Raw genomic sequence first — 24,295 nt, 5'->3', positions numbered from 1 at the left:
GCATATGTTCTGATCTCAATAACCCCCACTTATCATTATATCATGCGAAGGATGTAATATGGTTATTATTATATTAGACTAGGAGTGATGTGTATAGCTACATGACAAGAAAGGATGTGAATTGTAGATTGATGAGATTTCCCTTATTCGACCCTTTGAAGTACTTGAATATCCATGATTATATCAATGGAAAAATGAGATTTGGCAGCAATATTTTTTAAGTTCAAAAAAAAAAAAAAAAAAAAAAAAACTAACTGATTAAAGATTGAAAGTGAATTGGATAGTTAAGTGAATAAATGAAAAAATTTGGATTGTATGGCTTGTAACATTTCATTGAACTCTTTTGGATGGCTTGTTTTAAAGAGGGCCGTGTAGTACTCCTCCACTATTTCACCCACCTTCCCTTCATCGTCTTGCCATATCTCCTGTGCATCAAGCATCCCATCAATCTGATTCTTTTTGAGCCTAGCCGAAGCCTTAGCATGAAAATATCTTGTATTTCTATCCCCATCTCGAAACCAATTGATCCTTGAGCGTTGGTACCACATTGCATCTTCCTTTTCATGCCATTTGTTTAACTCCATTCTTGTGTCCCTTATATCTTTTATGTTTCCTGGAGAGGCCGGTTGCAACTCCAACCACTCCAAATGTTTTTGTAGTTCATTTATTTTCCTCCCAACGTGTCCAAACACGTTTTTATTCCATGCTTCCAGCTGCATCCTACATTGGTTTATACATGAGACTAATGGGAAGTCCGACTGAGCAAGAACACCATCACTCCAAGCATTTTGCACAATTTCTTCACATTGAGGTTCCTTGAGCCACATTGATTCAAATCTGAATAATTTCTTCATCTTCTTTTTACTGACCCTTTTCTCTAACCGCAACAATAAAGGAGTGTGGTCTGATGCCGAGTTGGTGAGGTGGTGAAGTTTTGCTCTTGGGAACAAGTTCACCCATTCAACAGTTGCTAAGGCCCGGTCAAGCCTTTCTCGAATCTGCCTTCCATCCCTCGTCTCATAAATCCACGTAAATCTTGGTCCCACAAAGCCAATGTCACACAAACCACACAAGTTTATTGTTTCTACAAAATTTGCAAGTTGTCGCCTTGGTCTAGAACTCCATAGTATGAAAAAACCATTAAAAATACAAAACAGGTTACATGGCCATCAAATTGGATATGAGTAAGGCATATGATAGAGTGGAGTGGTCTTTTTTGGAGGAAATGATGCGAAGATTGGGGTTTGAGGAAAATTGGATAAATCTAATGATGGTATGTCTCAAATCAATCTCATATTCGATCTTGGTAAATGGTGAACCAAAAGGGTTAATCTACCCAACAAGGGGAATCTGCCAAGGAGACCCACTATCCCCTTTCCTTTTCCTCTTGTGCATGGAAGGTTTACATAGCTTGATTTCCAAAGTTGCCATGTATGGTTCTATTAAGGGTTTCTCCATTTCTAGAAGAAGTCCACGACTAACCCATTTGCTCTTTACAGATGATAGTTTGTTGTTTTGCAGGGTAAATAGAAATGATTGCCAAAAGGTGTTGGAAATTTTGGCTACTTATGAAGGTGTATTCGGACAACAAATAAACCAGAGAAAAATAACCCTATTTTTTAGCACATCAACTGCTAAGGCAACAAAAATTGAAATAAAGGAGGCACTTGGTGTTCCTGAAATAGTACATTATGACAAATATTTGGGGCTGCCTTCTCTCATCGAAAGACATAAGAAAGCTAGCTTTGACTATATCAAAGAAAGAATTTGGAGGAAATTACAAGGTTGAGAGGAAAAATTGCTATCACAAGCTAGTAGGGAAATTTTGATCAAAGCAGTGGTTCAAGCCATTCCAACTTACACAATGAGTTGCTTTTTGCTTCCTCTTGGTTTATGCCAAGAAATTGAAGGTCTAATCCGTAAGTTATGGTGAGGACAAAGGAGGGAGCAGAGGAAAATTCATTGGGTTAAACGGGGGGATATGTGTGATCCAAAATCGGAGGGAGGAATGGGTTTCAAGGAGTTGTCACTCTTCAATGAAGCACTCCTAGCAAAACAAACTTGGAGATTATTGCACAAATGTTCTCTATTCTATAGGGTTTTTAAGTCAAGGTTTTTCCCAAATGGCTCTATCATGGATGCTAATGACGGAAGGGGTGGTTCTTACGCTTGGAAAAGTATTTTGAAGGGGTGGGAGATCATCAAAAGAGGTGCAAAATGGAGAGTTGGAAATGGGGAAACTATCAAAATTTGGGGCGATAATTGGCTGCGCTTAATCTCATCTCCACGAGCACAAGGCCCTCTGAGTTTACAGTTCCAAGAAGCCACTGTAAGTACACTCATAAACCCCATTACACGTAGCTGGGATATAAATTTGCTAACCTCTGCTCTTAGCCCCATGGATGTAGACCAGGTACAAAGAATTCCCTTAACCCGCGGAGAAGCAAATGATGTCCTATTCTGGCCTTTTGTGCAATCTGGAGAGTATACGTGTATGGTCAAGTTTGGATACTTCTTCCTTATGACTGAATCAAAAAACAGCTCTAATGAAATCAGGTCATCTTCAGAACACACAAAGCCCGTGTGGAAGCAGATATGGAAACTAGCTGTGCCGAGCAAAATAAAGAATTTCTTATGGAGAGCTTGCCGAAATGCACTGCCAACAAATGCAAATCTGGTCTGGCCTTGTGTAATGACTGATCTGAGATGCTGCGTCTCCAATAACCATGAAGAGAACGTACTCCATTGCCTCTGGTCCTGTCCGAGTTTGTCAACAGCTTGGGAAGAAGATCGACAATGGAATTTCAGGACTATCACAACACTAACAGGTTTTGCACAGCTACTGGAGTATGTTTTGGCTTCGGATTGTTCATCAAAATTATTTGCCATGGTCACATGGACAGCCTGGTTAAGGCGAAACAAGGTATGCTTTTCCCCACTAGGTTTCCCAAATGACCAAGTGATGCAGCGAGCTGTTGCAGCATTGATGGAGTATCGGACTGCCACTCCTCCAGTTTAGGTTGTAGAGGTCAGAACAAGAACAAGGCGGAAAGCTCCTCCAAGTGAGTTCTCAAAAGTGTTTAAAGAGGAAGACAAGGCAGGAATTGGAGTGGTTATTCGAGATTGTCAAGGGTTGGTCTTGGCATCAATGTCTCAAATCATTCCTTTACCTCTAAATATTGTGGAGCTTGAAACATTGGCAGCGGCGAAGGCATTACAGTTTGCTATTGATTCGGGGTTGAGCAAAGTCATTCTAGAAGGAGATTTGGAGATCGTTATAAATGCTTTGAATGAGAACTCGTAATCTTTGGCGTCATTTGGTTTACTTATTCAAGATGTCAAGAATATTGCAAACTATTTTTATTGTATTAGTTTTTCACATGTTCGTAGGGATGGAAATTGTGTAGCTCACAACCTAACTAGACATGCATGACATGTCACTGGTTTTTCAGTGTGGATGGAGGATGTTCCATCATACACCTTTGCTACTTATGCAGATTTGCCTACTTCGTAATAAAGCTTTTAGTCGGCCGGTTTCTCTACAAAAAATAAAAAATAAAAAATTATAATCTATTGCAATGACAAAATGAAGTAATTATCTATTACAACGAAGATATCATTGCAATAATTTGATTCAACTTATTTTGGTCAATTATTTTCAATCTATTACAATAAACTTCGTGAAGTTATAGCTTATTACTAGAAGATATTGAGGCCGTTTTAATCTTTATGCATAAACTTTGTTGGGGACATATTTTTATGTAATTGGCATATTCTTTGACAAAACACACTTTACTTGTATTTGGGTAAATCTAAGTAGGTTCAAGATGATCATCACAAGTGGTTAAATTGAAGACATGAAGATTACTCAAGAACTGCTCAAGAAAAGTGCAATCTGCAGGTCTCGATACCTCCTCGACAAAAGTTCAATTTGTCGAGATTCATTAAATCTCGATAGATGTCTCGATCGATTGAGCTTACGGATTTTCAGATTATAGCCATAATGTTTTTATTCTAAAAGGCTATTTGTTTATGGGTTTGTAAAATCCTTATTGGACTAGGAAAACCCAAGGTTTGTGTAAACCTATTTGAAATAGGAGAGCCCATTAAGCTCCTATTTAAAGGAGGTGGGAAAAAGAAAAACCTAACCCTAGAGAGCTTCATAAGGTTTTATTTTTGAAACCCTAGCCTCCTCCTACAGAAGAAAGAGTTCTTACTGCGTTTCTTGTACGCCTTTGGGTTCTGTAACCAAGCAAAGTCTCTTGCACCAACATTGAAGATCTTATTGGTGTTTCTATGTGAAACTGCTACAAATCAACTACAACAATCAAAGGGTTGTTGTGGAGTTAGTCACGTATTGGGATTCGTGCAAAGGAGTAAGCTGCGTACTGGGATCCACGCATCAAATTGGTTAGTCACGTACTTGGGAGCCGTGCATCAAAAGGGGAACTGTTACTACAGATCAAGTCCAATTGGGTATTGGGGTAAGGATTCAGCTGTAGGTTGGTAAGGTACTTGGGATTCCTTTACTTGTAACCGCTTGATTTGATAATAGTGGAGTTTCGGGAGTGGTGACCTGAAAATCATCCGGTGGGGTTTTTGCCGTAAGGGTTTTCCCCATTCATAAACAAATCACCGTGTCATTTAATTTCCGCTGCATATTTATTTGTTTGGTGATTTGTTTGTGCTTCCACGTATTTGCATGTTAAATTGATTAATTAAAAACTTGACTAAGTAATTAATTGGTTTAATCACAAGGGGTCATTCAGTTTGTGGTCTATCAAGTGGTATTAGAGTAGGAACACTCTGATTAGGTTTAATTTTTGCTGTGTTGATCCATTGACCCCTGTCGTCATGGAAACTCTTGATTGTTTTGATTTGCATGATCTTATGTTGAATGATGATGATGATATTCAAGATGCCTATTGCAAGCTTTATAATTTTTGTATGAAATCTCTTTAATATTCTACAAAATTAAAAGCTAAATTTAAAAAGGTCAAGCTTGAAAAAGTTGATTTGATTGCAAAATTGGATGAAGCCAATAAATTGAATGAGAATTTTAAAAATCAAATTTCATCTCAGGTGGACAAAATTAAGAGTTTGGAAGAGAAACTAGTTGAATTTAAAACTAAAGTTGAAAAATTAACTAGTGCCAAACTTGTTATTGAGCCTAACTCAAAAGAAAAAGGTTTTATATTCCCCCATTTAAAAGGAATAATGAAGAGTTGAAGGCTAATATTGCTAGGATAGACAAAGGTAAAATTTCTGATGTTAATAAAAAAATAAAATAAAATAAGGGAGCAACCAAATGTGACAAAAGTACGGTTAAATGTGATGTTGGTACTACTTAATGTGATAGTAGAACTATCAAATGTGAGAAAAAATAAGGAAGCCACCAAATGTGACAAAAGTATAGTTACATATGATACTGCCTAATGAGATGATAAAACTGTCAAATGTGAGAAAAAAATAGATAAAAATACGGTATAATGTGATGTTGATACTGCCAAATGTTATAATAAAACTATCAAATGTGAAAAAAAAAATGTAATAAAAATACAATTACATTTAATATTATTTTAATTGAATAAAATATTCTCTTCCTTTTTTTTTTTCTTTTTTTTTTCGATACGAATATTCTCTTCCTTATTCTTTAGAAAGTGCCCAGATTTGACATTAGTGGTTGATTATCCAGCAAAGTATTTAATATTTTTTGTTTTGTTTTGTTTTGGTTAAATACATTTTTTTTTTCCACAAAACAATTGTTATTGGTTTGAATGCAATAGTTTTGAGAAGTTTCTTCTTTATGATTGTTACATTTGTTGTTAGATCGTTTACCATGCTTTTGTAAGAGCATGAATTTGGCTTTTCATCTCTTTTATAATTGTTAAATTTGTTGTTAGATCATTTAAAATGCTATTGTAAGAGTATGAATTCGACTTTTCATTTAAATAATTACTCCAAAATATTCTCTTTTGGACTAATTGTTTTAGGTGAAACATTCTGATGTAGTGTGTGACCCAAAAAGATAAAACTATCATTTAAATAATTAAACTCAAATGTAACACTACAAAGAAAAAGTTGGCATATTCAGGGGAAGAAGTAAGAAGTTGGCATGTTCCTTTCCCATGGTTGCATCGCACAGGTGTCCAACTTTTTAAATTAAATTGTTTTCTATTAAAAGCATGTGATATTACCCCAATCCATTAAAAATCACAACCTATGTTCTCATACTAAAATTTTGTTTTTTGGTCAATTTAAAATTTTGGTGTGGGGATCAGTTTGTTACTGGAACGCAATCTCATAAACATTTAGGTTTTTTTTTTTTTTTTGAGAAACTCATAAACATTTAGGTTGAAAGCCAATTTTTGTCTTTCAATTTATTATAACTAGCCGCGAGCGTTGCGCGTGATAATAATTTTTATGGTGGTTTTATTAATTTTATTTTTTTTACAATTTAAACTAATTTAATAAAGAATAATGTATTTCATAACCATATTTTTATTTATTATAGGAACAATCATAAATATAATATAAGAACAATCATAAATCATAAATATTAATTTTGTCGTACCAAATTGAAAACAACACAATTTTTCTCAGAAATTCAAAAAGTAAGTTAACGAAAATATTCATTTTTTAATAAAAGTTATTTATAACATTTTGCGAATCATTAAAAAGAATACAAAATTTGAAAATTATTATTTTTAGTTTTAAACAAACTTTCTCAAACCTCATTTTTTCTGCCTACACTCCAAAATATCAAAAAATGTAACTAAGAAAATTAATAAACTTAATGATGATTAATTGGACCAATTAGGAAAAACAATATGCTGTTGATAATCTATTAAAGTTATTTTCATTACAAAAATTGCAATTTCATCTACCAAAAACATATTATCAAATAAACAATTATTAGCAAATCTAAGATTTAAATTTCTATATATGCTTTGTTATAAAATAATAATAACAATTAAAGTAAAATTGCAAAAGCTAAAATTTGTCACCCATCTAATTATTTTCGTTTGGATAACCTTTACTTTTCTCTAAATAAATGGCATTATAGAGTATTTCTAATACAACTATTAAGAGTACTTTGTCCACCACATAGGATTAAAAAAAAAAAAAGTAAATTCTAGTTTAACATCTAAATTGAGCAACATAAAAAATCATAGATGTCTAATAGAATAAATACCAAATTACAATAAATACCAAATTATCCAAATCATGTTATGTAATAGAATAATATTATATTTTTATATACTATATTTAATTCTTTATAATGCAATAGGATAAAATTTAACAATCAAACAAAACAAAAAAAATTAAATTAAAAAAAAAAATAAATAGCAAATTATCTAAATCATGCTATGTAATATAATAATATTATATTTTTATATGCTATATTTAATTCTTTATAATGCAATAGGATAAAATTTAACAATCAAAGAGAACAAAAGAAAAACAACAATTTAAAAAACAAAACTAAATCGCATTAACCTAAAGTAGAGTTTTAAAGAATATAAAAAATTATCAACCTAAAGCAGAAATACAAGAAAAAAAAAAAATTCAGTATTTAAATAATATCTTAAAAAATTGCTACATATAGTATATTATTAATGTCATCTCTCATTTGTAAGCATTTCATTAAATTATGTAATGTATTCTTGCTAAATTATAATGAAATGAGGATTTGATACAAACCACCACGCACCCTTGATGCGGTGGTCACTTCACAAGTGTAAATGCGTGTGGGGTGTGGGGGGCAAGGGTCGGGGTTCAAGTATTCAGGAGGGAGCTTCACACACATATACACTTAGATTAGGTTAGAGTATAAATTTTATCTTGTATCCAATTTTTTTTTTTTTTTTAAAAAAAAAGGATTTGATATAATCTCTAAAACTACCTTTAAAAAATGCAACATAAACAAAATTAATGATTTATTAAAAATAAAATATTCAATAACTTCCCATGCACTGCATGGGACAACGACTAATTTTATATATTTTCGACTAATTTTAATCCCAATGACCAAGATTGTCAAAATTGGAATCCTACGTAAGATCGTTGAAAGTAGGTGGGATTGTAGATCGTATGATCTGATCGTGAATCGTAAGATCTTACATATTTTCAGATTTAAAGTAAAAAACACATTGATAATGACTTTATATGTTGAATAATCACATAAATTATAAACTCATCCATAAAAAAACTAAGATTTGCATTATATGATGTAATTTGCATGTCATACATCACTAAGTCTAAACTAATGAAACAAATATATTTAAGTTTTGACCCTATGTATCTAAAAAGTTTAATAAATGTTTAATTAGCAACCAAATACCAACATATTTATCAAAACATATGGAAAATATTTTCCAAATTCTAAGTTCCAAGTTTGAAATCCAAAATAAGTTAGCAAATGGAAATTAGCTAACTACAATATGAAATCCAAAAGCAAGATGAATATTAAGGTGAAGCGAATATTTAATTATTCACATTTGAAGGTTCTTATAACCACCGTCCTAAATTCCTATTTATCATCATCCATTTCATCATCCATGTAAACATTATATATTTGTATACTAGAGCTACAAAAGACATCAAAATACAATTTCACACTCAACTATTCAAGTTATACCATTTAGCAACAATTAAAGAGTATGCTAAAAAAAATCAATAAATCAATATACAAATACAAGCATAATTGATAAAATTATATATAAAAAAATATTTTAGTAATATTAGAACACAAATTAGTATATTGATTAAACAAATTTAACAACATTATAGCTTAAAAGACAGCAAAAACAACATCAAATTCTTCATTTAAGAATGATGAAGCATTCCTTCATTTTGATTACAAGTGAACTAGAAACTAGAAAACATTTGCTTAAGTTAACATAATTTTATAAAAATAAAAAATAAAAAGTCATATCATCACAACATGAAAAAATAAAAACCCTTAAAACTTCATCAAAACAAAAAATTTATCCCATAAAAAAAATAAATAAAAAAATAAAAAAAAAATACCAACATATTTATCAAAACATATGGAAAATATTTTCCAAATTCTAAGTTCCAAGTTTGAAATCCAAAATAAGTTAGCAAATGGAAATTAGCTAACTACAATATGAAATCCAAAAGCAAGATGAATATTAAGGTGAAGCGAATATTTAATTATTCACATTTGAAGGTTCTTATAACCACCGTCCTAAATTCCTATTTATCATCATCCATTTCATCATCCATGTAAACATTATATATTTGTATACTAGAGCTACAAAAGACATCAAAATACAATTTCACACTCAACTATTCAAGTTATACCATTTAGCAACAATTAAAGAGTATGCTAAAAAAAATCAATAAATCAATATACAAATACAAGCATAATTGATAAAATTATATATAAAAAAATATTTTAGTAATATTAGAACACAAATTAGTATATTGATTAAACAAATTTAACAACATTATAGCTTAAAAGACAGCAAAAACAACATCAAATTCTTCATTTAAGAATGATGAAGCATTCCTTCATTTTGATTACAAGTGAACTAGAAACTAGAAAACATTTGCTTAAGTTAACATAATTTTATAAAAATAAAAAATAAAAAGTCATATCATCACAACATGAAAAAATAAAAACCCTTAAAACTTCATCAAAACAAAAAATTTATCCCATAAAAAAAATAAATAAAAAAATAAAAAAAAAACAAAACAAAACAAAACAAAAATTTATGTTTTTGGTAGGATCAGTAAGATCTCATACGATCCTACGATCCTATGTGATCCTACACGATTCTACGTACGATCCTACTATTTTTACAATCGTAGAGCAATCCTAAACGTTTTGATAAGGTGGAATCGTAAAATCGTGCGATCCTATGATCTAAATCGCGATTTTGACAACCATGCCAATGACTATGTGTATCCTAGTAAAATACAATTCCACCTTCATTGGGGTTCGACTTTCGAGTGTATAAAAAAATTGTCAAAAAAAAAAAAAAAAAAGTTCAAAACTCGTGCCTCGATGCGATAAAATTAGAAAGGTGGAAGTTTCCCTCTATGACTATGAGGTAGCCCGCCGCTAATTAACTACCATTCAAAGTCTTTCAGCTCTTACATAATAGTAGTGAACCCACTTGGCAATTTTCAAAGATTTGTTTTGTGGTTGGGGGTGACTAATGACTATTCCTGTAGCGGACATAATCATATTCAAATCAAGTTAACGAAAGACTATATAGATATGTTTTTTATGAGGAGAGTTAACTTTGCCTTCCAACATAGCTCACATTTTCCTCCTCTCTTGCCTACTAAAAATGAAAATAAGTCCCATATAAAACCCAACAACCATGGTTTTAAAAACAGGACCAGACCGGCCGGTCCGACCGGTTCAACCGGGAACCGGTGTATCAAATTCGGTCCGGTTATGATAAAAAAACCGGAAATAGCTTAAAACCCGGTAAACAGTAATAACCGGCCGGTTCAACCTGAGAACCAAAAAAACCGGAGGTCGAACCGGTTTTGCTATGGTGGTCTGTCCTCTCGCTCTCACGTTACAGTTTCGGTCATTACCGGCTGAAATCAAAATTCAGTCAGAATGTATTTCTCACTCTCTCAAAGAAAAACCAGTATTGCTTCTCCAAAAAAAAAAAAAAAAAAAAAAGGCCTGAGTCAACTCGGTGGGATGGTCCAAGGTGTAAGATTAAGGTTTTCGCTCAAGATTAAGATCTGTATGCTGCTTGTGAGTCCTTGGAAGAAACCTGAAGGAATAGAGGAGAATTTGTTGTTGTCAAGGTAGAGTTGTCGGAGAGAAGTGAGGTTGGCAAAGGAGGGGATTGGTCCATAGAGAGAGTTTTGTTGGAGAGAAAGAGACTCGAGTAGGGTGAGAGTGCCAAGATCCGAAGGAAGAGTCCCTGAGAGAGACTGAGAAATTAATCGGATTTCGGTGACCCTGCTTCCTTTGCAGATAACGTTTGTCCACTTGCAGTAGTCTGTGCTGTTAGACCAGCCGCTTGGGGCCGTGCTAAAGGAGGCTAGGAGCTTGGCCATGACTGCGGCGTCATCGGCAGATGAAAGGGTTAGAAAGGAGAAAATGAAGGTGGAAAAATAGATTCAGCCAAACCATTTGAGATTGAGAGAAAGAGAAATGGGTTGAAGTCTGGCAGTCTTGATGTTCAGATTGGCTTTTGTTTGGATGGTTTTAAAACCGGTACGGTGAAAGAACCGGAATAGAGGGTGTTTACCGGTTTATGCACCGGTGGTCCGACCGGTGGTCGAACCGATGATGTCATAAATAATAATAAATAATTATTATATTATAAAAATAAATAAATAATTTTATAACTAGTCATTTTAACTAAAAAATTTAATAATAGTAAAACATTAAATATTAACTTACCAACTTTTGGACACCACTTAACAAAATTCAACCAAAAAAAAAAAAACCATAAAAAGGTAAATTGTAACAATTACAAACATTTTTAGTTATTTTTTAATTTGTCAAATAACCAAAAGAAAGTCACTAATAGGTAACAATATATTTACCCACATGATACTTTTTTCCCACCTATCCTACACTCACACGTCTATATCACACCTACCACACATTTATTCAAACTTTCAAACATCTGGACTTAAAAAGTTTCTTTCTTATTCCACTTTTTGCTAAAGTCTCATTTCCGGATTTCCCTCTTCAATATTCTCTCCCTCTCTTTGTCTCTTTGTCTTTTTGACTTCTCCTTTCTTTTTTCCTATCTTTCTTTTCATCTTTTCGTTTTCCCCACTCTCTCTGCTTTGTCAGTTTGTCTTCCTCATGAGAAATAAGGAAGTTTCCACCTGAAACTTCAGCATTTTTTGAGCAATATTCATGAGTTTTTTTTCTCCTGAACAATTTTTGGCCTCCATTCACTTGGTTTTTTAGGCGTACGGCGTACCTGTACAGGTTTATGCGTGCATTTCCTTTATATTAGTAGTATTTTAGGTGAACTTGTACTGGNTGGTATTAGCTATGTTAGAAATACTGAATGATTGTATTGTATTTCTTGATCAAATAATATACATAAGTGCCTTTATATAGGAGGCATATGTGTGTGATACAAGTAAAGTGTAGTACAAGTACAAGTGTACTATACAAGTAAACTAGCTGGGCCTAAAGCCCATAACATAATATATATTAACAGCCCCCCTCAAACTCAAGGTGGATGTGAGACCAGCTTGAGGTTGTCAACCAAATCACAAGTGCGTCCCTTAGGAAGTGACTTGGTGAAGATATCTGCAAGTTGATCTTTGGAGGAGATGGAGAAAAGCTTGAGAGCACCATGGACAAGATGATAACGGATAAAATGACAATCAATCTCGATGTGTTTAGTCCGTTCATGGAAGACATCATTGTGAGCAATATGAATGGCACTCTGGTTATCGCAATAAAGGGGAGTAGCAGAGGATGTGAACGCACCCAAATCCTTAAGAAGCCATCGTAGCCAAAGGAGCTCAGATGTGGTATCAACAAGAGCACGATATTCTGTTTCAGTACTGGAGCGAGTCACAAACGTTTGTTTCTTACTTCGCCAAGAAATCAAAGAAGAACCAAGGAGAAAGCAATAACCTATAGTGGACCTGTGATCAGTGAGAACTCCTGCCCAATCAGCATCAAAGAATGCACGGAATACAAGAGGAGACTGAGCTGAGTAGAAAAGGCCATGAAAGAGAGTGTCCTTCAGGTATCGAAGAATGCGCAAAACAGCAGCATAGTGAGTTGATCGTAGAGCAGACAGATACTAGCTCACCTAATGAACAGCGTAGGAGATGTCTGGACAAGTAACTGTAAGATAAACTAGGCTGCCAACCAATCGTTTGTAAAGAGAAGGATTAGACAATGGTTCCCCCCCCCCCCCCCGAGGGTGTCAGATGCACATTAAGCTCAACTGGAGTATCAGCAGTTTTGCTGTCAGTGAGTCCAGCTCGAGACAAAAGGTCAAAAGCATACTTGGCTTGAGTAATATAAAGACCATCAGTGGAATGAATAATTTCAAGACCCAAGAAATAGCTGAGATGTCCAAGATCTTTCATCTCAAACTGCTGACTGAGAAAATCCTTGAGTTCTTGAATGCCACTGAGGTCATCACCAGTTATGATCATATCATCCACATATAGAAGAAGCAAAATTGTGTCTTTATCAATACGACGAAGAAATAAGGTAGAGTCATACGAACTGGCAATGTAACCCAAGCGAAAGATAGTGGAGCTGAACTTGGCAAACCAAGCTCGTGGAGCTTGTTTAAGGCCATAAAGTGCACGTCGAAAGCGACAAACCTTGTTTGATTCAACAGAGAGACCAGGAGGAGGTTGCATATAAACTTCTTCACTCAGATCCTCATTAAGGAAGGCATTTTTAACATCCATCTGAAAAAGATCCCATTTACTACCAGTAGCAACAGTTAAGAGAGCACGAACAGATGAGATACGAGCCACTGGAGTAAAGGTCTCTTCATAATCAATCCTAAACTCCTGTGTAAAACCTTTTGCAACAAGACGAGCCTTGTAGCGCTCAATGGATCCATTAGAGCGAGTCTTGATCTTATAGATCCACTTACAACCAACCACAGACTGACCAGGAGGGAGAGTGACCAGACTGGTTTTTGGTTAATGTATCAAGTTCCTCTTTCATTACAATCTGCCATAAAGGGTCAATGTAGGCCTCACGATAGGTCTGAGGCTCGTGAAGAGTAGCAAGGGCAGTGTAACAATGATAGTCAAATAAATGTGCAGGAATGGATCTTACCCGGGTTGAGTGGCGAGGTGGAATGTCTTGTGGAAGATCTTCAGGTGGAGCAGGAGCAGGGGACCCAGGCTCAAGATGGGGTAGCTCGTCATCAACCTGTTCATCTTCGACCTGTCTAGGAGAAACACCAAAAATATCTAGAGAAAAGTCCAAAGGAGGATCAAAAGTATTTGTAGAAGGAACAGGAGACTCATCTGGAAAGATTTCTGAAATAGAGGAGGTAATCAGGGAAGAAAAAAAGTGAGAAAGTTCAACAAACAATCGGTGTTCCCAAAAGACAACATTACAAGAAACACAAAGACAATGAGAGACAGGATCATAACACCTATACCCTTTTTGAGTTTCGCCATAACCAAGGAAACAACAAAGTTTAGATCGAGGCTCAAGTTTGTTATGCATATGAGGTTGAAGAAGAACGAAACAGGAAGATCCAAAGGAGCGAAGGTGATGATAGTCAAGGGGTGACCCAAACAGATGCTCATACGGAGTCTGATTATGGATAACAGTGCTTGGAATGTAATTAATCGCATGAACAGCAGAAAGAGCAGCTTCACCCTAAAATGGGGCAGGAATTTTGGTAGAAAGAAGAAGAACACGAACAGTGTCAAGAATATGATGAAGTTTTCTTTCGGCTGGATCATTTTGCTGAGAGGTACTTAGACAAGTTAGATGATATAAAGTGCCATAGGAATGTAACAGAGCTTGAAACGCATATTGAGTAAATTCAAGAGCATTATCAGATCGAAAAGTTTTGATACGTTTGGAGAATTGTGTTTCAACCATTTTTGCAAAGTTGCTGTATATTGGTAAAATTTCAAAACAAGATTTCATAGGAAAGATCCAACTATAATGAGAATAATCATCAATAAAAACAACAAAATATCGAGATCCACCAATACTAGCAACAGGAGAAGGTCCCCAAACATCAAAATGAATTAACTCAAAAATACTATTAGAAATGGATTCACCGTTATTAAAAGACAAAACTAGCTGTTTTCCTATCTGACATTAAGTACAATTAAAATTATCTTTGGACACAGAACCCAACAGACCCTTAGAAGCCAACTATTGTACCCGAGAAGATGGTGCATGACCAAGACGAGAATGCCAAAGTGCGAGAGATGGTAAGGAAGAAACTACAGCAGCTACAGCAGCAACAAAAACAGGAGCAACAGGTGGAAGATGAAGATTGTTCATGGGAAACATACGCCCAACTCTAGGACCGATCCCAAGCTCCTGCCCCGTCCTCGGATCCTGCACAATACACCCAGAATAGTAAAAAATAAGGCGATAACCTAGTTCAGCTAATTGTCCCACAGAGCATAAATTATAGGATAGGTCAAGTACATGGAAGACTCTAAGAACAGAGAGGTTAGAGGTCGAAACAAAACCTAGACTATTCCCATGCATGGTGAAACCATCAGCTATATGAATATTTAGAGGATGTGGTGCAGGGTCAAGTTTGGAGAATAAGGACGAGTGAAGTGTCATGTGATTGCAACAGGCAGAATCAAAAAGCCAAGTTTGAGACTTACTGGGTAGAACTAAGAGAGCAGTGGAAAGAGATACATTACCAGTCATACGAATAGCCTAAGCTATGATCTCCTGTAGTTCAGTGAGGGAGAGGTTGATAGTGGATCCAAAAAATTGGGACTCAACTGAAATGGAAGCCATTAGCAGAGTAGGCTCAGTGTTAGCCACAGCAGCAGTAGATTTGTTGCGACGGTAACAAGTCTCAATGGTGTGGCCAGGACGCTTGCAATAATTGTAGAACTTTTTGTTGGTCTACTTGCGACAATTACTAGAGCCAGAAAAATCACCTGATTGCTGAGGTTGCTCTATGAGTGGAGTAGAAGGAGTAATAGCCAAAACATTGAGCTTATTCTGAGCTTGAAGGGTTGCAAGACGAGCTTATTCTAAGCTTGAAGGGTTGCAAGACGAGCTTCTTCTCTAACCAACTCGTTCATAGCAGTATCAAGAGAGGGAGCAGGATTGTGATTTAGAAGCTAACCTCGAATGGGTTCAAAGTCCTTGTGAAGTGACATCAAGAATTCATAGAGGCGAAATTCATCTCTAACGGAAGCATATTGCTGAGCATCCTTTGAGCATGCCCAAGTTGGATCAAAAAGGTCAATTTGGTCCCAAATGAAGTAAAGCTGATCATAGCAGTCATTGATAGACTGCCCTGGTTCTTGCCTGAGTTGATGCAATTCAACCACTAACTGATATTTCATGGATCCGTGAGTAGTGGAGTACCTTTTGGCCAACATATCCCATGCTAATTTTGCATCATCAAAGCTGCCCAACAAATTGGAGATGGAGGGAATGGAAGTGTTCGGAATCCATGTGAGAATCATGCAGTTGTGACTATCCCATTCAATCATGCGACCAAGGAAGGCAGCATCTTCTTCACTTGCTCCCTTGACAAGAATGGTAACTGCACCAGTATAGTAATGCCAGAGTATGCGACCCTTAAGAAAACTATGCATAGCTTGAGACCAAGATAAGTAATTCTTGTTCCACTCCAATATAGTATTGATGGGGCGAGGAAGAAAAACATCCTTTTTATCCATTTAGAGACACAATATGCAAAAACAAACTGCAAAAATAAAATCTGCGCGAAAAACTGGGTAAGGAGAACCTATACAGCAAAAGTCAACTCTAAAGAAAAGTCAACGGTCAAAGTCAACGGTCAGCAGATGACGTCACCAAGATGACATGGCGCTAACGTCAGTAGATGACTAGATGCTGACGCAGATAAGGCTGACGTGGCATAGATGTCGTCACGAGTGACGTTAGCTTGAACTGAGGACGACACGTGTGGTGCGTGGGGCACTGATGTAGAAACTTCAGGCGGCGCGTGAAGGCGCGTACAGTCTCCGATGATTGTGAGGCTTTCACCAATGGGTAGATCGGTTCAAGACGATCTCAGTGATACCTCTAGAAATGTGATCGGAGCAATATTTGCGGCGGGATGACACGTGCAGTGATCTGTGCAGTGTTGGACTCCTCAACGACAGCGACTGCAGGTCTGGAACCCAAAGACAATGGTTGGAAGACGTCGGGGGTTCAACAGTGAAAGGCTATGGTGACTGTTGTGATGGCGAAAGCGATGTTGAGAGTGGAGTAATACCAATAAAGACAAGACTGCTAAGAAAAGGTCGAAGCAATGGGTCTGATACCATGTTAGAAATACTGAATGATTGTATTGTATTTCTTGATCAAAGAATATATATGAGTGCCTTTATATAGGAGGCATATGTGTGTGGTACAAGTAAAGTGTAGTACAAGTACAAGTGTGCTATACAAGTAAACTAGCTGGGCCTAAAGCCCATAACTTAATAATATACATTATCAAGCTAAATTCGGGGCAGTGAGGCTTAAAAAAAAAAAAAAAAAAAGGTCCATGGCATTCTTCCACAGTTTTGTGTTAGGGAAACATGATCCCAATGATGCAATTTGAGAATTGCAATTGATAGTGAGTGTACAACTAAAGAGTGCTGTGTGTATTTTGTTGATAACAATATATGTTGGATTTTTTTTTTTTAAATCATATTTATTTTAATACTCATTTATGTGAATTGAGTAAATCAATTATCCTTTAATGTCAGATACGTTGATTGCTAAATTTTGAAAATTCAAATATAATTCAAAATTTGAATAGCTTTTGTCAATGGTTTTAATTAGGAAATCTCTAAAAATTAATGTGAATTTTAATACCATATATTACCAGCTTTTAGTATACTTTCCTTTATAAACTTTTGCTTTAAAATGTTTCTTTTAATATATTTAATAGCAACATTATAGATAAAAAGTATCAGATATTGTAAAACTATATATTTATATAATTTACCGTTGATGGGTTGTAGCATTATATATTGCTTTCCATTCTTGGTTGTAATTATTGTGTATAGTCAAAGTTTCAAAGAAAAACATTATTTGACAGCTAAAAGACAGCCACGTTAGAGACTGTAATTTTGTTTTTAATGGCATTATGACACTAAAAGACAAACTTGATTTGTTTATTAACTTACCACTTCTCAACGTATATACTTCGGCAAGAAGGTTTGACTGGTTTATAAATAATATATGTATAAAAAGAAAGCTATTCATAACATTGATTTCAACAATTTTATGACCATTTAAAGTTTTAAAAGTTAGCAAATGTTTTTATTTTTTGGCTAAGGACAAGCAACGGGTCTGGCTTTATATATATGGAAAGAAATAAAAGTTTAAGACACACATTTTATTTTTGAATTATAAAGCTGCAAACTTTTCAAAAAAACAGTTTTTTATTGTCCTAAATACTTACCATCTATTGCTTCTTACTACTCACAAAAATATTTTATCTTTTACAAAATTTTCTGAGAAAAGAAAGTACTACAGAGAGCTTAAATCCTACGAGCAGTGTATGCTCGCAAGGATAATCAACAAAGGTGGTTGGGTTGTTGTATCCTGGGGGCAACATGCAGAAACTATTTGTCTAACTACATTGGATATACCGTAGACGGCACGATTTGTCTCAAGACAATGACTTGCTCCACGCCTCATCTCTGCCACCTCCTTTGGTAAAATCAAATTGTGTAATTTCCAAGGAAAATTCAGGTATTATCTCTCCCTTATTTCCAACAATATATGTCATACTTCTAATAGAAAACAATGGGCTTTATTATTGTTTGTGAAAAAGGACTTTGTAAGACAATGAGGAGACTCCATCTAATATTTGACAAATTAGAGCACTTGTCTACATATGCTTGTGGCGAGGTAACATTAGGAAGATTTGTGAATTTTGGGTTTAAAACTTTTTAGTTGAAGGATTATGGTCAAAAACAGAAAATATTTTCTTTTGCCGTGGAAAAAAAAAAGGAATATACATAAAAATTTGTGATCAGTGCACTTGAGTAGTATTGTGAACAGTATCACAGAAAGAGATAAGATAAAGGGAGAAAAAAAATAGCACTAACACTCTAATTGGCTCATCGTAACATGTAATTTGAAAAATGACTCATTTTGTGGAAATATTTTTCCAAAAAATCATTCATTTTCATGTATTTTGTTATAACCTTGAAAATGAGCGAAAAAAACATTTGTGGTGTGAATTTTATTTGAGTTAATTTGTTGAGTATGTGACATTTTCGGTCGACTTGCATTTTTTGTCGTACCAAACATAGGAAAATGCAAGATACATTTTCTATCATAGCAAACACAGCATAAGGCCAACAAACCTCAATACCCAAAACACTAAGTACTTTACAGATCAACAATAACTTGTTTGAGTACTATAACACAAGATACATTTTCTATCGTCGCAAACATAGCATAAGGCCAACAAACCTCAATACCCAAAATTGTTATGTTGTTGACAGTTGTGTTGTCTATTATAATTATGCAATTTTGTATAATAAACAATTTATAATGTTAATGTAACTATTAAACTAAAATGCATAAAACATTAGCTAAGTATATTCCTTATACTTTTTGACCTAGAAATGAGAATATTTTCCCCCTAATGGAAGAAAGAACTTGGGTGCTGATGTGGCTTAACTACGGCGCAGTAATAATAAATGATACGCTTCAACTTTTAAATATATTAGTCGCAAACCTGCACATCGTGCGAGATAATTTTTTTTTTAGGATGATCTTATTAAATATATTTGGGGTAATAAGTAATAACAACCTCCCATTTTGTTCATATTAATAACAAAATATTTTAAATTTATTTAAGAATCTATTTATAAATGTTTAACCATGGTTAGTAAAGACATTACTCATAACTTTGGAATTAAAATACAAATTTATAAAATACCAAAACATTTGAAATGACAAATCTCTCCATAACTCATTGGGAAAAGAAAAGGGGGGAAAAAAGCAAAAGACTTTACTTAATATTATGAAATACACTTTAATTTAAAATTTTAAAATAAGAGAATTTAATTTTAAAATTAAGGATAATTTTGGAACCTATCTTAAGCACAGGCAAGTTTGTACACAATATTTCAATATTAATTTAACAAAGTTTGGTCAAACAAATGTAAAGGGTGAAAATATTTTTTCCTTTCAAGTTTGGGGTAGAGAGTCATTTTTTCAAATCTCAAGGAAGAGGAATGTAATTACCCCTATATTATTGTTGTTGTTGTTGTTGTTAATAATTGATTTTTCATTTTCTTTTAAGTTGATAAAAACCTTACATATACCTTTTTATTTATTTATAGAATATACATTTTTTTAACCTTTACATGTCTTTTTTTTAATGTGAATCTTTACATATACCTTAAGTAAACTCTATATATTCCACTTCTTTAGATGCACAAAATTATAGACTACTACTTCATAATAATAGTAGCTGTGGGGGGAAAAGGCCCAGTCTAATGTAGTGGGCCTAGAGCCCTATGCAAGGATTACTGTGCGTCCGAAGAGAAGGAGAGGTAAGGGCAAGGCCCATCTGGAAGAGGGACCCCCAGAAAGAAAAGTGATTACAATCTAAAGAGGTCGTCTTCTGTCTGAAGAGGTCGTCTTCTGTCCGAAGAGATTATATTCCTCTGATGCGAATAGTATGGATCAATTGAACGTATAAAAGGTCAAAATGATCTTCCGAGGACTCCTCCTGATCAAGATAAACTCTGAGTATACTTAGAGACGATAAGGATGAAGAAATATTTAAAGAGAAAGCTGCTACTACCGTATTTAATGCTCTGTAACAACTTTTCTGGCCGTATTTATATGGAGAAGACCCATGAACAGTGTAACCTCACCTGCCGCCACTCACACAAAGCTAAATGAGATGCTTGACATGACATATACTCAAGTAGGCACACGGATGAGGTACAAGTGGACGATGGAGATGAGGAGAAGGGAGGATATATAAAGGAAGGAGGCTCCTGAGAAAAGAGGAGGAAGAAAAAGGAAAAAGAAAACCTTACTGTAGTTTTAAGAATTGTAACCGCTATATAATCAATGATATGCCTCTTCGGGAACAAAGTCATTCCATTTTTTATGAGTAACCTCGTGTTGGTTTATGCTTGAGGGTTGTGATTAATTGTTGTCGATTTCATAATCAACCTAACTCTTTCACCTATTCTCTGCAAATTCATTGTTCTGGGCTTGGGCCACAAATCCTAACCCTACAATTGGCGCCGTCTGTGGGAAGAGCTTGAGTGTGAGGGGAAGCAACAGCAGTTGGTCATGGCAGAACCAGGGCAACAACCGGCAGAATCTGGGGCTTCCCAGCATATAGATCCTTTTCTCAATTTGGAGTGGAGACAAGATCGTGAAGGCAGTGTGCATACTACACACACTGAGCGAAGTCAACCTCGTGGCGGAAGTCATGTGTCTCATGCAGAGAAGAATAACATGTAAATAGAAATTGAAATGTTAAGAAGGGAGTTGCGCCATGCGAAAAGAAAACGTACTGCCTCGCATTCTGATGAAGACTCAGGTGACGAACAAGACATCACTTATGAACAAAGGTCTCAAACTCCAATCAGTGAATCTTTTTCATATGAAGATGAACATCGTCGCAAGAAGCAACCTCAAAGGCCATCACATGGAGGGGTGGGAAATGATGCCATGAGCAAGGCTTTGAATCAAATCTCTAGGTCACCTTTCACGCACAGAATTGAAGGAGCAAAGCTTCCTCGGCGCTTTAACCAGCCAACCTTCACTATTTACAACAGTAAAACGGACCCTGTGAAACATGTGAGCCATTTTAACCAAAGGATGGCTGTCTACTCCAGAGATAAAACTCTGATGTGCAAGGTATTCCCTTCTAGTCTTGGACCCGTGGCAATGAGGTGGTTCGACAACCTGAAAGCAGACTCCATCAATTCCTACCAAGAGCTTACTCAAGCTTTTGGTTCACGTTTCATCACATGCTGAAGAATGGCTAGGCCCTTCTCTTCTCTGCTATCCTTGAGCATGCGTAAAGGTGAAACTCTGAAGGCGTATTCAGATAGATATTAGGAGATGTTTAATGATATGGAGAGCAACTTTGATGCAATGGCCCTAGACACGTTTAAGCTGGGTCTCCCTACTGATCATGGTTTAAGGACATCCTTGTCTGGCAAACCTGTCACTAACATGCGTCAACTTATGGACCGTATTGAAAAATATAAAAGGGTTGAAAAAGATCAGCAGCAAGGGAATGGTAAGGATAAGGTTATCCCCCAGGACAGGAAGGACTTCAGGTCGGATCGTTACAACAACAATAATCCGCGGAGAGATTTCGCTGGGCAGTCGAGGTCAACAAATGCTCAAGCAGTCAATATAGTGTTCAAGGAGCCAGTTCATCAAGTTCTGGAAAAGATCAAGAATGAATCATTCTTTAGGTGGCTGAGTAAAATGGTAGGGAACCCTGAGAGAGGCAATCACAATCTCTATTGTCAATACCACCAAGACCATGGGTATGCCACTGAAGACTGCAGAAGTTTGTGGGATCATTTAGACCAGCTGGTCCATGAAGGCAGGTTGAGGCATCTTTTGCACCACTCCAGTGGCCGAAGAGGTCAAGTGAATTTTGGGTCCGAGAAGAGTGATTCTACGAAACCTCCATTAGGTATTATTAACATCATTTTCGCAGCGCCAGGAAGAACAGGGTCCTAGCCATCCAAAGTTATGTCAGTGGCTCGGCTACCAGCAGGGGATATTGGTCCAGATCCGAGGAGCTCTAGACCGGCTATCCCGCCTGTTTTAGGCTTTTCGGACGAAGATAAAGCTGGAACCATTCAACCTCACGACGATGCTTTGGTAGTCACCCTCAGAATCGGGGGATATGATGTGAAGAGGGTGATGGTGGATCAGGGTAGCGCGGTGAAGATTATGTATCCTGACCTCTACAAGGGGCTGAACCTCAAGCTTGATGACTTAACTCCATACTGTTCTCCCCTGGTTAGCTTCGAGGGAAGGATGGTCACCCCGAAAGGATGGATACGGCTGCCCGTACAGACTGGCTCAGAAGTAATGGAAGTGGATTTCATTGTTGTAGATGTTTATTCCCCTTATACGGCAATTGTAGCCAGACCTTGGTTATATACGCTAGGGGCTGTTTCCTCCACTCTGCATCAAAAAGTTAAATATCCATCCGAAGGGCGCGTTTGTGAAATCCACGGAGATCAAGCCTCGGCTAGACAATGCTTGGTGGCTGCCATACGACACGAGCCCGAAACTGAATCCTCAGTCAGGGTGGAGGGAGACTTATAGCAGTTAAGAGGTCGGTTGTCACCCGTCTATGATCTTGATGAAGGCGCTAAATGCGAGGACTTAGTGCAAGTTTTAATTGGGGGCAATCCTGAAAGATACTTTCAAATCGGGTCTCAGATACCTCAACCAGAAAAAGAAGAGCTAATTGATTTCCTTAGAAGAAATATTGACGTATTCGCCTGGAGTACTTACGAAGCCCCAGGAGTAGATCCAGAGTTCATTTGCCATCATTTGAGGGTCAACCCACTGAGTGTACCCAAGAAGCAGCCTCCTCAGCGGCCATCCAAAAAGCATGCGGATGCAGTCAAAGAAGAAGTGATGAAGCTCAAACAAGCTGGGGCTATTAAAGAAGTTTTTTATCCCGAATGGTTGGCAAATACTGTGGTGGTAAAGAAGAAGAGCGGAAAGTGGCGAGTTTGTGTAGACTTCACGGACTTAAATAAGGCTTGTCCTAAGGATCCTTTCCTTATGCCAAAAATTGATCAATTAGTAGATGCTACTGTCGGCCATCCTCGGATGAGTTTCCTGGATGCTTTCCAAGGTTACCATCAAATACCGTTAGCCCCAGATGACCAAGAGAAAACTGCTTTTGTTACCCCCATTGGTAATTACCATTATAAAGTGATGTCATTCGGTCTGAAAAATGCAGGTTCTACTTATCAACGGATGATGACCAAGATGTTTGAATCACAATTGGGCAAAAGCATTGAGGTCTATATCGACGATATGGTGGTAAAAACAAAAGTTATTTCTGAGCATGTGAAGGACCTTGATAACGTTTTTAAAACCCTGAGAAGACACAAGTTGCGCTTGAACGCCTCGAAGTGCTCATTTGGTGTGGGGTCAGGCAAATTTTTAGGTTACATGGTAACACATAGGGGAATTGAGGTCAATCTTGATCAGATAAAGGCTAATCAAAATCTGCAGCCTCCTCGGAATCCGAAAGAGGTTTAAAAGTTAACAGGGATGGCAGCTGCTTTGAACCGATTCATCTCCAGGTCTGCGGATAGGTGTAAACCCTTCTTCTCGCTGATCAACAAGTGGAAGGGATTTGAATGGACTGAAGAATGTGCCTCAGCTTTCCAACAACTTAAAGACTACTTGGCTCGGCCACTGATTATGTCTAGCCCTGAACCAGATGAGGTCTTGTTTGCCTATATGGCGGTGGTTCCCCATGCTGTAAGTCTAGTGTTGATAAGAGTGGATCAAGGTATACAAAGGCCATTTTACTGTGTGAGTAAGTCTCTACATGAGGCCGAGATCAGATACTGGCCATTGGAAAAAGCTATTTTGGCAGTAATACTTGGAACA

At 36.2% G+C, this 24,295-nt stretch overlaps 2 protein-coding genes across 2 annotated transcripts; one reads left to right on the top strand and one right to left on the bottom strand.

Moving 5' to 3' along the window:
* Nucleotides 1–284: 284 nt before the first annotated feature.
* On the bottom strand, nt 285–1,431 carry LOC136063261 (uncharacterized). The gene is made up of 2 exons (XM_065763396.1): nt 1,337–1,431; nt 285–1,113 (listed from the first exon to the last, which is right to left on the bottom strand). The coding sequence occupies exons 1-2, from the start codon at nt 1,429–1,431 to the stop codon at nt 285–287; spliced, it is 924 nt and encodes a 307-aa protein (XP_065619468.1).
* A 20,332-nt stretch (nt 1,432–21,763) lies between these two features.
* Nucleotides 21,764–22,387, top strand: LOC136063260 (uncharacterized). The gene has a single exon (XM_065763395.1). The coding sequence runs from the start codon at nt 21,764–21,766 to the stop codon at nt 22,385–22,387; it is 624 nt and encodes a 207-aa protein (XP_065619467.1).
* The last annotated feature ends 1,908 nt before the right edge of the window (nt 22,388–24,295 follow it).

This window comes from Quercus suber, unplaced genomic scaffold (genome assembly GCF_002906115.3).
Source record: "Quercus suber isolate HL8 unplaced genomic scaffold, Cork oak 2.0 scaffold_505, whole genome shotgun sequence".
In the NCBI taxonomy this organism is placed as follows: domain Eukaryota; kingdom Viridiplantae; phylum Streptophyta; class Magnoliopsida; order Fagales; family Fagaceae; genus Quercus; species Quercus suber.
This window is presented reverse-complemented; position numbering and strand designations above follow the sequence as displayed.

What these genes read in the sequence shown, in the direction of transcription:
- LOC136063261 (XM_065763396.1), bottom strand. Translation starts at nt 1,431, where the DNA reads ATGGCAACTTTGGAAATCAAGCTATGTAAACCTTCCATGCACAAGAGG. An exon ending in TGGCAGATTCCCCTTGTTGG is followed by an intron (nt 1,114 to 1,336) that starts GTAGATTAACCC and finishes ATGGAGTTCTAG; the next exon opens with ACCAAGGCGACAACTTGCAA.
- LOC136063260 (XM_065763395.1), top strand. Translation starts at nt 21,764, where the DNA reads ATGGAGAGCAACTTTGATGCAATGGCCCTAGACACGTTTAAGCTGGGT.